This window comes from Ranitomeya variabilis, chromosome 5 (genome assembly GCF_051348905.1).
Source record: "Ranitomeya variabilis isolate aRanVar5 chromosome 5, aRanVar5.hap1, whole genome shotgun sequence".
NCBI classification, from domain to species: Eukaryota; Metazoa; Chordata; class Amphibia; order Anura; family Dendrobatidae; genus Ranitomeya; species Ranitomeya variabilis.
Genome location: NC_135236.1, coordinates 420,491,712 through 420,506,049, shown reverse-complemented (window position 1 = coordinate 420,506,049; position 14,338 = coordinate 420,491,712). Strand labels below are relative to the sequence as shown.

Genomic DNA, 14,338 nt, shown 5'->3' with positions numbered 1-14,338 from the left:
AATTTATCCAGATATTCACGGAAAATATTGTGCATAAAAGACTGAAAGACCGAAGGGGCATTTGACAAACCAAAAGGCATTACCAAATACTCAAAATGGCCCTCGGGCGTATTAAATGCGGTTTTCCACTCATCCCCCTGCTTAATTCGCACCAAATTATACGCACCGCGAAGATCAATCTTAGAGAACCACTTAGCTCCCTTAATGCGAGCAAATAAATCTGTCAGCAATGGCAAAGGATACTGATATTTGACTGTGATCTTATTTAAGAGTCTATAATCAATACAAGGTCTCAAAGAACCATCTCTTTTGGCTACAAAAACCCCCCCTGCTCCTAAAGGAGATGAAGAAGGACGAATATGTCCTTTTTCCAAGGACTCCCTAATATACTCTCGCATAGCAGCATGTTCAGGTACAGACAGATTGAATAAACGACCCTTGGGAAATTTACTGCCAGGAATCAAATCTATGGCGCAATCACAATCTCTGTGAGGGGGAAGAGAATTAAGAGTAGACTCCTCAAAAACATCACAATAATCAGACAAAAAAGCCGGGATCTCAGAGGGAATAGATGAAGCAATGGAAACCAAAGGTGCACCCCCATGATTTCCCTGACATCCCCAGCTTAGTACAGACATTGTTTTCCAGTCAAGGACTGGGTTATGGGTTTGCAACCATGGCAATCCCAGCACTAATACATCATGTAGATTAAACAACACAAGGAAGCGAATCACCTCCTGATGGTCTGGAGTCATACGCATAGTCACTTGTGTCCAGTATTGTGGTTTATTACTAGCCAATGGTGTAGAATCAATACCCTTTAAAGGTATAGGGACTTCCAGAGGCTCTAGATCAAACCCACAGCGCCTGGCAAAGGACCAATCCATAAGACTCAAAGCGGCACCAGAATCCACATAAGCATCCGCGACAATAGAAGATAACGAACAAATTAAAGTCACAGACAAAATAAACTTGGACTGCAAAGTGCCAATAGCAGAGGATTTAGCAACTTTGTTTGTTCGTTTTGAGCATGCTGATATAACATGAGTTGAATTCCCACAATAGAAGCACAACTTATTTTTTCGCCTATAATTCTGTCGTTCGCTTCTGGACAGAAAACTATCACATTGCATACTCTCTGGTACCCTCTCAGAAGACACCGCCAAATGGTGCACAGGTTTGCGTTCCCGTAAACGCCGATCAATCTGAATAGCCATTGTCATGGACTCATTCAGACCCGCAGGCGTAGGAAACCCCACCATGACGTCTTTTACGACATCAGAGAGACCTTCTCTGAAATTTGCCGCCAGAGCGCACTCATTCCACTGAGTAAGCACAGACCATTTTCGAAATTTTTGGCAATATATTTCGGCTTCATCTTGCCCCTGAGAGAGGGCTATCAAGGCCTTTTCAGCCTGTATCTCTAAATTAGGTTCCTCATAAAGCAACCCTAAGGCCAGAAAAAACACATCCACATTGAGCAACGCAGGATCCCCTGGCGCCAATGAAAATGCCCAATTTTGAGGGTCACCCCGCAATAATGAAATCACTATTTTAACCTGCTGTGCAGGATCTCCAGCAGAGTGAGATCTCAGAGAAAGAAACAATTTACAATTGTATTTAAAATTCAGAAAACAAGATCGATCTCCGGAGAAAAACTCTGGTAAAGGAATTTTAGGTTCAGACCGAGGAGCATGTATAACAAAATCTTGTATATTCTGAACTTTAGCAGCAAGATTATTCAAATTTGTAGCCAGACTCTGGAGATCCATATTTCAACAGATAAAATCTGAGCCATTCAGGGGTTAAGAGGAGAGGAAAGCAGGAGACTGCAATTAGAGCTGGAGTGCAACTTCAGAGAAAAAAAAAAAAAATTCCACACAGTTACTTTTTCTCTCCTGCTTCAGCCCATAGATTAAACATGTAGGCCGGCCATACTGTAATGGTTCCCAATGGCAGGGGAACATCAGAAACATAGAAAAACGGACAAGCTCTCGGGTGATGGAAACTAGAGCTGACCGCGATGCTAAACCTATACACACAACTAATAGTAGCCAGGGAACGTGCCTACGTTTTCGCTAGATGTCTCGCACCAGCCGGAGGACTAACTACCCCTAATAGATGAAACACAGTCCTGGCTTGCCTCCAGAGGAAAATTCCCCACAGGAGATAGTAGCCACCCACATATAATAACGGTGAGTTAAGGTGAAAAGACAAACGTAGTATGAAAACAGATTTAGCACAGCGAGGCCCACTAACTAGATAGCAGAAGGATACAATAGTGGACTTCGCAGTCAGCTACAAAACCCTATCAAAAACCATCCTGAAATTACCTTAAACTCATGTGCCAACTCATGGCACCGGAGTGGCAATTTCAGCCCACAAGAGCTTCCAGCTGCAGAGAATCACATAACTGCAAACTGGACAAAACATACAAAAATAGACTAAGGACAGAAATGTCCAACTTAGCTGGTCAGCAGACTGGGAGCAGGTACATGCAACAGAAAGACTCTGGTTACATTGATGGCCGGCATTGGAATGACTGAGGAACAAGGCTAAATAGGAAACTCCCACATCCTGATAGAAACAGGTGAAAAGCTCACAAGACACCAGTACCACAAGCGACCACTGGGGGAGCCAAATAACCGAATCACAACAGTACCCCCCCCTTAAGGAGGGGGCACCGAACCCTCACCAGAACCACCAGGGCGATCTGGATGAGCCCTATGAAAGGCACGGACCAAATCAGAGGCATGAACATCTGAAGCTGAAACCCAAGAATTATCCTCCTGACCGTAGCCCTTCCACTTAACCAGATATTGAAGTCTCCGTCTGGAAACACGGGAGTCCAAGATTTTCTCCACCACGTACTCCAATTCACCCTCAACCAGCACAGGAGCAGGAGGCTCAACAGAAGGCACAACTGGCACCTCTTACCTCCGCAATAACGACCGATGGAAAACATTATGGATTATGGTCTCAGCCAGCCCAGTTAACAGTGCTCTGAATTGCGGATGCCGAAGCCTTCAGTAAAGAGGTAAAGAGACTGCAACCCTGTGTCCTCGTTATTTACTGCGACCTACACCACCACCTACACCTTTTATTGAGCGCCCCTTAGCAGGACCACGGACCGGGTCGGGCCACTGTGACATCCTCGGAACCGATAGACCCGGTACTGAGTACCCCGCCGTCCTGCGTTTAGGGGCCGCTCCTTATATTTTTGAGTAAAATGTGAATTGTTGTTTTATTCTGTAAACTTCTGACAACATGTCTCCGAATTTCCAAGCAATACATTTTGTATTTTTTTCTGACAAAGAAAAATGGTCAAAATAAAAAAAACAACAGTGCTTTCAGACCTCAAATAATGCAAAGAAAACAAGTTCATAATCATTTAGAAACAACAATACTAATGTTTTAACTCAGGAAGTGTTCAGAAATCAATATTTTGTGGAATAACCATGTATTTTAATCACAGCTTTCATGCGTCTTGGCATGCTTTCCACCAGTCTTTCACACTGCTTCTGGAGCAAAAATCTAAGCAGTTCTTCTTTGTTTGATGGCTTGTCACTATCCATCATCCTCTTGATTACATTCCAGAGGTTTTCATTGGGGTTCACGTCTGGAGATTGGGCTGCCCATGACAGGGTTTTGATGTGGTGGTCTCTTAATTTTTCTACACCTGACCAGTACAAATGCTTATCTGAACTGGTCCAAGTTCTATCAGTTTTTACACGAGCAACACTCAGACAAACAGTACAGTTGTGTGAATGCAGCCTATGAAGCAGTCAGATGTAAACATGTTAAGGATGGGCCGCTACTTATGGGCCACTACTGAGTGTTGGGACCTTGGGAGCTAATGCATTGCTGTAGCTGACTTAACCCCACCAGCATCAGGGCTTATCTACAGCATTCTGGAATGCTGTAGATAAGCCCCCGATGTATCCTGAAAGATGAGAAAAAGAGGTTAGATTATACTCACCTGGGTGGGCGGTCCGATCCGATAGGCATCATGGTCCAGTCCGGGCCTCACATCTTCACAGGATGACATCCTCTTCTTGTCTTCACGCTGCGGCTCCAGCGCAGGTGTACTTTGTCCTGTTGAGGGCAGAGCAAAGTACTGCAGTGCGCAGGTGCCAGGCCTCTCTGACCTTTCCCGGTGCCTGCGCACTGCAGCACTTTGCTCTGCCCTCAACAGGGCAGAGAAAGTACGCCTGCGCTGGAGCCGCAGTGTGAATACAAGAAGAGGATGTCATCGTAAGAAGATAGAAGGCCCCGGACCGAACCGCGACACCCATCGGATCGGACCTCAGCGGGACCGCCCCTGGGTGAGTATAATCTAACCTCTTTTTCTCATCTTTCAGAATACATCGGGGGCTTATCTACAGCATTCCAGAATGCTGTAGATAAGCCCCTGATACTGGTGGGCTTAGCTCATCTTCGATTTTGGGGGTGACAGGTTCCCTTTAAGGTTTCTCAACTCCAGTCCTCAAGACCCACCAACAGGCCATGTTTTCAGGATTTCCTTAGGTGATGGAGTTAATGCTGGAGCAGATGATGAAATTATCACCTGTGAAATACTAAGAGATTCTGAAAACTTGACCTGTTGGTGGGTCTTGAGGACCGGAGTTGAGAAACACTGCTTTAAGGGATTGGCTGTGAATATACAGTTAAGTGTACAATCTTTTTGAGTTATGACTGTAGCACTTTATCTGCACATTCAGCACTTTATTATATTTTTGGTGACATTGATTTTGAGGATTATCTGTTATTTGAGCTGCATATTATTTGCAAGATTACAATTTGAGTAGATTTATCTCTATATTGTTCTGCTGACCAGGCGAATATTTGCTATTACTTTATATGATAGGATGGGATCTTTTTTGTCTATGCATCCTCCATTTGTGACATATGAATAATTAGTAGTTTGGGAAGCTCTTTTTTTCTCTTGCGAGAAATAAGTGTTTCAACTCTGTTTTACTGACCAGGCAATCTTTTTGCTCTTTTCCAAGTTGATAGATTGTAGTCTTTTTGGCATCTAGGAATTTTTTCAGGTGCGATAAATTAATATTTAGTGGTCAGCTTAGCATACTTTTATAGCTCTCCACACCCTTGCTCTTTCTAAGACCCATTTAGTAGCTATAGTATACTATATTAAGTAGTCATCTCAGCATAGCTCTTCACACCTTTGACCCATTTTAGACCTATCTAGTAGTAACAACACACTATTGGCTACATTACTGTTTATTTGTAGAATGAAGGTCCAGTTACTATATAGATCAGAGACTGACACATACGTATGTCTTTTTGCTGGGTGTAGTATTTATAAGTGTTAAACAAAGATACAGATCAATTTTGATCTGTATTCAATTTTTCTTTGTCTGTGGTATTGATAGATTAACCCCTTCACGATCTCCGCCGTACTATTTCTGCGGAGGTCGGATCCCCTGCTTTGATGTGGGCTCCGACGCTGAGCCCACCTTAAAGCCGGGACATATCAGCTGTTTTGTACAGCTGACTTGTGCCCGCAATAGCGGCGGGTGAAATCGCGATTCACCCGCCTCTATTAACTAGTTAAATGCCGCTGTCAAATTCTGACAGCGGCATTTAACCAGCGCTTCCAGCCATCGGGCCGGAAATGAGCGCATCGCAGACCCCTGTCACATGATCGGGGGTCAGCGATGTGTCGGCATAGCAACCAGAGGTCTCCTTGAGACCTCTATGGTTGCTGATGCCGGCTTGCTGTGAGCGCCACCCTGTGGTCGGCGCTCATAGCACACCTGCATTTCAGCTACATAGGAGCGATCTGATGATCGCTGCTATGTAGCAGAGCCGATCAGGCTATGCCAGCTTCTAGCCTCCCATAGAGGCTATTGAAGCATGGCAAAAGTAAAAAAAAAAAGTTTAAAAAAATGTGAAAAAAATAAGAAAAAATACGGGTATCGGAAATTGAGCATTTGTTTTTTTTTAGCAAAGTTTGGAATTTTTTTTACCACTTAGATAAAATGTAACCCAGACACATTTGGTGTCTGTGAACTCGTAATGACCTGGAGAGTCATAATGGCAGGTCAGTTTTAGCACTTAGTGAACCTAGCAAAAAAGCCAAACAAAAAACAAGTGTGGGATTGCACATTTTTTTGCAATTTCAACGCATTTAGAATTTTTTTCCCGTTTTCTAGTACACAACATGCTAAAACCAATGATATCATTCAAAAGTGCAACTTGTCCCGCAAAAAATAAGCCCTCACATGGCCATATTGACTGAAAAATAAAAACGTTATGGCTCTGGGAAGGAGGGGAGCGAAAAACGAGAATGCAAAAACGGAAAAGGACAAGGTCTTTAAGAGACTGCCTAGGGATTGAAGGGACAGCCACCATGGAGCAGGGGCGCCACATAGCAAATTAGGGTGGCAACCTCCGCTGACAGGAAGGATATCAGATCTTAGGGCCTACCAGGGACAGGAAAAGCATATTGCTATTTTTTCTTCTCCCTTCATGGGCCGCTGCCCAGTTTCCCGGGCTGATATTTCCCATATTTTGGGATGTTTTTTAGGATTCTTTTGTAATTTTATGAATTATCCGTGTTTGATTAATTAGTAAAGATTATTGTGATAGGGGTAGTTTTCTTTTTTACTGGTGTCGGTTATATAATACTCCCCCTTTTTTTTTTTACATATTTAGATAGTGAGTGCCTGCCCCCCCTGGTTAAAATTTGCCAATCAGTCCCTGTGTTCTGTAATCAGCCATCTGAAAATGATCTGCTGTAGTCAAATTTCATCCATCAAATGTTTGCTAGGGTGGAAATCTTTCATTTTCTGTAATTTTATAACTTTATTCTAATATATATGGGCTCACTAAGATTTCTATGAAAAGAAGAAAGTGGATACCGTATTTTGTGAATTATAAGAGGCACAGGATTATAAGATGCACCCAAAATAGGAAAAATAACTTTTTTGAATAAATTGGTGGTGCTTCTTATAATCTATTCGTCTTATTGCTCACCGGGGGTGGTGGCTGCTGTGAAGCGGGGTCTCAGGGTCGCTGCTGGAGGAGGCAAGAGTGGAGCGTTGCTGCAGGCCGCAGGCTGAAATGAGGGGGTGTTCGGATGTGCGGTGAGCCTCTGAGGGTGTTCGGTGCTGCAGGGGCTCTGCTGACATTTTGTGAAAGCCCAGAGCCCCCGCAGTTACATGGTTTCCTATGCGGTGGACTCCGGGAAAATGGCTGCCATGGTGGCACAGGCGCAGATGGAGACCTCGGAATCAAAATCACAGGAGAATGCACATTCGAACACCCCCCTATCCCAGCCTGCGGCCTGCAGCAATGCTCCACTCTTGCCTCCTCCAGCAGCGACCCTGTTCTACCGCGGCCAGTAAGGTATATCCGCATTATAAGATGCACCCCCATTTTCCCCCAAAATTTTTTGAGAAAAAGGTGCATCTTATAATCTAAAAAATATGGTATTTACTGCTTATTGATGCTGATATAAGGTAGACTCTTTACTCTTTGAAATAATATTAACTGCTGCCAACCATTTTTTGCATGATGGTCAAGTGAACATGCAGCAAAAACAAGTGAAAACTTAAAAAGTCAATACTGTGTTTTTTTCTCTGACTTTTTAAAATATTTTAACACTTGAAGGCTTGATGGCTCATGGTCAATTAGGGTCCATTGTAGTTGTCATTGTCCCCATACAAGCTGTATAGTTGCCAAGGTTTATATCACGAGGATCACCAATTATGGAATAGCAGCTTTTTCATCATTAACCCATTAACCCCTGGGCCATTTTCCGTTTAATTTTTGCATTTTAGTTTTTGCTCCTTTTCTTCCCAGAGCCATAACTTTTTTATTTTTCTGTCAATATGGCCATGTGAAGGCTTGATTTTTTGTGGGACGAGTTGTACTTTTGAACAACACCATTGGTATTAACATATTGTGTACTGAAAATAAAAAACAAATTCAAAGTGTGGTGAAACTGCAAAAGAAATGCACTTCCACAACTTTTTTTTTACCATGTTCACAAAATGCTAAAACTGACCTGCCATTATGATTCTCCAGGTCATTTCAAGTTCGTAGATACCAAACAAGTATAGGTTTTTTTATACAGTTTTTGGGGTTTTATGTAAAATTATGTCCAATTTGCCTTTTTTTAATATTTTTTTGTGTTGTTCTAATACACACAAAGGAAACAAACATGTGTATAACAAAACATGTGCATTTGCAATAATTTTCTGGGAGAAATACTTCATTTTCTGTAATAATTTAAAGGGTGCCAACACTTTCGGCCATGACTGTAGTTTACATTTTTCTCCAAATGTTTTTTTCTTATTTGTACACTATAATTATACTATTTGGACAAAGGTACTACACAGAAAGGGGTTGTCTAACCTTAGGATACTAGTCTGCAGTTACTCTGCAGACTTGTAAATCCTCCCAGCGGGCACACTGGTTTTCTGTTGCTGGCGCTGGGAGCGGTAGACACGTGACAGCAAGTATGTAATTTGCATACATACAGTCACATGCTGACTAGACGTACATGGTCTCGCTTATTGCAAGTGTTTTGACACTTTGGAATGTGGCTGGAAGTATGCAAATTACTCGTACTTGTGGTTTTTCCTGTTTCAAGGTGTCAGCATCGAAGAAACTTCAGAGCGCACAGTGCGCACGCTGTGTGGATTCACTAGTTTGCAGTCACATAGAGTGACTCCCTGCAGACTTGTATCCCAAGGCCAGACAACCCCTTTAAGGCTTGCACTGTTTTCGTATCAATAAGAATTATGTAAGAACTAATTGCAGATCCAATATTTTTCTGTTACTTCTTTGAAGTTCACATTCTGCTTTCATCACAGTCACAGGTATGATAATTTAATGCAAGCAGAAATATTATTCATGATGTATTTTAAGGAAAAAACTTCAAAATTACTTGAGGGTTTACCTGACCACTTTATTGAACCAAAGCCACAAGTAAAGTCTTGCAGTTGTCTAGTAGCCACATACGAAACATTTGCTGTGGTAAGTAAGGTCATAGTTCTTAGAAGCTTATCTATATTCTGCCGGTAAAGCTGTGTAGGTCTTTTACAAAATGTCACAAACGATGACGGGGGAATTTTGGTGAGAACTGTTGGAAGGTGTATAAAAAAGGACAACACACTTGACGCTACTTATGAAAGGAGTTTGCAAGACGTTATCTCATCTCAAGGTTTTGAAGCAAGAAAATACATTAGGTTCAGAGTGAATTCTATCAAGATGAAAATCAGTTGCATCTTCAAGCAAGTGCTCTGCCTGATGATGATGAGCCTATTGATTCTAACATGTGCAAGCAAACTTCCAATGAATAGAATGTGTCCTACTGGACGAATATTGGTAGAAAAAGAAAATCTGCTTAATAAGACAACAGAGTTCAAAAAACTTTTTCCAGTAAGTAAATATACAGTAAACTCATACAGAAAGTTTCTAGGAGGGTTGTAGATGTATAAGTTCTTTGCTTTCAAATGTCATCTGTAACCTACCCTATATTCTGTTTTACCAGGATGACATAACCAACGTGAAGTTGTTGACTAATGCACTGAAAAAGGAGTTTATGGTAAGTATTTGGTAGCTAGTATGTGGTAAACACATCACATGGAATATTAAGATTTACAGTCATTTACATGTCTCTGGTGTGGTCTTACAGGAGAACTGCAGTACAAGACTCCATTTGCTGTCATTTTACACTAAGGATGTGCTGTCTGATACTCTGGTCTTGTCTGAAGCACAGAAATCTGGCATTCGTGAAGCCTTTTTGAAAATTGAAGATTTGCTCAAGATCAAGCCATGTGTGAGTAAACTCTACTCTCAAGAGTGAAAGCAGTGATTTTAGGAGGTGTCCTCTAACAACGTAATGTGTTTTAGCACTTTACTGTGTCACTTTCACTTGGTGTAAATTCCTCTCAGTGTGATATACGCAGGATCTCCTGATCACTTTTTTCTTTGCAATGCTTTATTATTTTGAGACTATATATTATATCTCTCGTTCTAAAATTTCACCAGCTGTCTTTCTCCATAAGTATGTATTATCATAGGAATGTATTAAATGAAAGCCATGACCCTATTTTAAACAGACTCTTTTCGTCTTAAAAAACAACAGACATAAGAGTATTTTTAACATAAAGATTTGTTCAAAATCTATGGTTTTCATTCTATACAGAGCCTTGACCAGTATAACAGATTCAACCAGATCCCCATGGATCCTGATAGATCCCACTGACTTATAATGCAATAAGATATTTAGGTCAAGATATCCTTTATATTTGTGATTTTTGTTTTTTAATTAAAGCTGATCTCCTAGAATGAAGTTGTATTATCATATTTAACATGTCTAGGCATAGGCTGCTGTTAATAATAATTTATACCACACTTCTCGATTTGCGATGTGATAGGACCTAGGGAGCGTATAAACTATTTGATGGACAATACATCTGATTAAGGCTTTGTCCACATCACATGTAAGCCTTATAAAGGAGATATCTATGGAATGGGTTTATTGATGTTAAACTCAGATGGAAGGCTCCGATGGAGTCTATTGTGTCACCCTTAGACTCCTATGTTAAAAAATAGTGTTCCACACAGTATACGTTTTATTAGATGCCTGCACATAGAATAAGGTAGGCTACTATTACACTATTCTATACAATGAAAAAAGTTATACCTGTATATTGCTGGCTTAAGGATGCAAAAAGCAAACTCCGCTTCTTACACATATATATATATGCTGGGGGCCTTCAGAGTATGTACAAGAAATTTAGTATTGCAGTTTGGGTAAAAGATTCACAAGAGAATACAGTTTTTTTTTTTACCTAGCATATCGGTACCACTGCAAACAGTATAGAAATATTCATTATTTTTACACATTTAAAGTTCACCTACACTTTACCAAATGTTTCCATATGTTCTAGGTGCTGTAAAGCCATGCAAATAGGTAGGGTGGGAGCAGGCTGGGTGCAAAGACTCCACCAGTTGCTCAATATAATGTTCACAAGTCCTTTGCTCAGCATGCAGAAGACCTGAGATCAGAAGGCAGAACACAGAACGGTGTACGGGCTCAATAGAAAGACGGAGAATGTACATGTTTCAGCTCCAACAACATTTAGAAAACCTTGGTATAGTGTAGATGCAGTTTAAGCATTGAATGTATAAAAAAAAAATACAAAACAGTTAAAAAGTCACTTTTAATCTATGCATAAAAGTGACAAATAAATAAATGTAATTAAAGAAAATAATTATATATATATATATATATATATATATATATATATATATATAATATAATATATATATATATAATATAATATAATCTAAACTGACCCCATATACTTTAATTTCTAACAGCGGGCCCATGAATGCTACTTAAATAAGCCAACTGAAGAAACAGACGGAATGAAGGAGCTGAGGAATAAGATTGCCAAGGTAACTAATAAACTAATAACTAACAAATTAAACATTTGTCAACCAATTATGTGCATTGTGAGTAGTAATGACACCTACATTTTTTTATAGAACGGATTCTTCTATATGAATAGTTTTGTGTCCCCATAATATACCGTACATAATACTTTCTATTGACACACAAGACATTGCAAATATCTGTTTATTTTTTTAATGGCATTAATAAAATGTTATTGTTATCAAGTTCCACTAGTAATTTACCAAAGCAATATTCTAAATTAAGATATGCAATTTACATGTCAATTCCCATTTTATTCTAAATCAAAAGGTTAACACTTTATTTGTCACACTTCTATGTTGCTAAATTGACGTCTTTACAAAAACGTATGTGTAACATTTACATTGTACCCCTCCTTCTTTTACACATTTCCCATCTTGTATACGTCACTATTATTACAAAAAGCAAATTTACAATGGTTAATGATAGAGATGGGTAGATTGATTCTTGAGATTCTGGTCCATGTACCAGGTTAGTAGTCTCTGGCCACTGGATAGGAGCTCTGCAAACCTTTTACCTTTCGGGACACCCGGCATGGCTTTTGACTAGCCAGGCTGGTGTGATGTCATCATTGGGGCATCAATAATTAATGATTGATAAATAAAATTATTTCCAAAGTGCATGTAAAGCTCTGTGTTGTATGACTGTACAATAAGACTTCACAGGAATAACATGAACATTATTTTTGTCATTTTCTATGCTGTCATCACTATGGTATCCAATGCTAATTAAACATTTTGTTTTTATAGTTAACCTTAAAGGAAAAATTACATAAAGCCATCAGTGAAATCAATACACTTATTTTTTGGATCAATTCACTCATCAGTGAAATAAGGAGAATGCGGCATTGAAACACTAGAGGGCAAGTTATCTCCAAACTCACGAATGATATATTTGAAGATAATGTAACTTGATTATATTATCTGTAACTAATTGAACCAAAATGATTGTAATTTTGTGCCTATATTTAAAACTTGACTGTTTTTTACTTGAAATATTTATGTGATAATATATTTATATGGAAAAAAGGGAGTATTATATGCAAGTAATAGATTTTTATGATATTTCAAAACCTCAAATGGATTTTTAAGAAAATTAAATAATATTTTCAGATTATATTTTAAAAGAGATTTTTAAATATTTTGCATAAATTTGTTTACATAACAAAATACCCTAGTAAAGTATAGGTATCATGATTATGTTTTTCAATGTCTTAAACATTAGGCTGATCACAGCTTTTCCACTTCATGAAAATTGTATATGTATGCATTATAATGAGTAATGAATAACGTCTCATATGAAGAATATTTAATATATATTGTTGTGAAATGTCAGAATTACTGTAAATTTAAAACTGATGTCTAAGTGAATTACATTTTTTAAAATGTCTGAACACTGTCAAATTCCAAATATCATATTTATTAATATATTTTATTTACTATACGTATTATAGTTATTTATTTTTGACTAGTAAGAACAAACATTTATTTATTACTGTATTGTTGTATTTTTATTAATAATAAAATCCTTTATTGAAAAATGGTATTCTCAGTGGTTTTATATACAACACACAGCACACAATGCAATCTGCATATCTCTATGGCACCAACCATCTTCATTAAGTCTTCTTACAGTCAATCTTACTTATAAATCACTTTAAAGAACATACAATCATAGAATGTTAGAGTTGGAAAGGACCTCCAGGGTCATCGTGTCTAACCCCCTGCTCAATGCAGGATTCACTAAACCATCTCAGTCAGATACCTGTCCAGCCTCTGTTTGAAGACTTCCATTGAAAGAAAACTCACCACCACCTCTCATGGCAGCCTGTTCCACTCATTGATCACCCACACTGTTAAAAAGTGTTTTCTAATATCTAATCTGTATCTTCTCCCTTTCAGTTTCATTCTATCGTTTCTTGTGTTTCAATGTGCAAATGAGAATGAGGATGATCCCTCTACACTGTGACATCCCTTCAGATATTTGTAGACAGCTATTAAGTCTCCTCTTAGCCTTTTTTTTGCAAGCTAAACATTCCCAGATCCTTTAACCAATCCTTGTAGGACATGCTCTGCAGTCCACTCACCATCCTGGAATCCCTTCTCTGAAATTGTTCCAGTTTTTCAATGTCTTTTTTAAAATGTGGTTCCCAGAACTGGAGACAGTATTGCAGATGAGGCTTGACCAAGGAGGAATAGAGGGGGATAATTACTTCATGTGATCAAGACTCTATGCTTCTCTTAATACATTCTAGAACCGTGTTTGCCTTTTTTGCTGCTGTGTTACACTGTTGACTCATGTGCACTATTAGTATACCCAAGTCTTTTTCACATGTGCTGTTGCTTAGTTCTATTCCTCCCATTCAATAGATGTAATTTTCATTTTTGTTGCCCAGGTGTAGAATCTTGCATTTCTCCCTGCTAAATACCATTCTATTAGTTGCTGCCCATTGTTCAAGCTCATCTAGATCCTTCTGAATATTTTCTCTGTCTTCTCTAGTGTTAGCTATCCCTCCTAGCTTCGTCTGCAAATTTGATGAGTTTACCTTCAGTTCCCTTATCTAGCGTCTACGCATTTCACGTAGGCTTCTTCGGGGGCCTACACGAAACGCGTGTAGGGGTTAGCAGTCTGGTGATAACACTATGACTGATATGGGTAAGGATCAATTTTAAACTATCCACTGTACTGTTTGCCTCTTAAAGGTCTATGCACACTGTTATTTATGGTTTAGTATATTCAAAAACTTGGTCCTACCAATCATATACTTTTATTGTAGTGTTGTCTTCCAGACCCCTCTTTCTTTGCCCTGTGTCCTTCACATCTAATGCTACCTATATAATATTTATGTACCTGATATTGTTA

General features: G+C 39.3%; 1 protein-coding gene across 1 annotated transcript; it reads left to right on the top strand.

The window, feature by feature from the left end:
* Positions 1–9,209: 9,209 nt before the first annotated feature.
* IL26 (interleukin 26) lies at positions 9,210–12,917 on the top strand. Its single transcript, XM_077261079.1, has 5 exons — positions 9,210–9,411; positions 9,524–9,577; positions 9,668–9,811; positions 11,362–11,439; positions 12,226–12,917. Exons 1-5 carry the CDS (start codon positions 9,241–9,243, stop codon positions 12,325–12,327), a joined length of 549 nt encoding a protein of 182 aa, XP_077117194.1. The 5' UTR covers positions 9,210–9,240; the 3' UTR covers positions 12,328–12,917.
* The last annotated feature ends 1,421 nt before the right edge of the window (positions 12,918–14,338 follow it).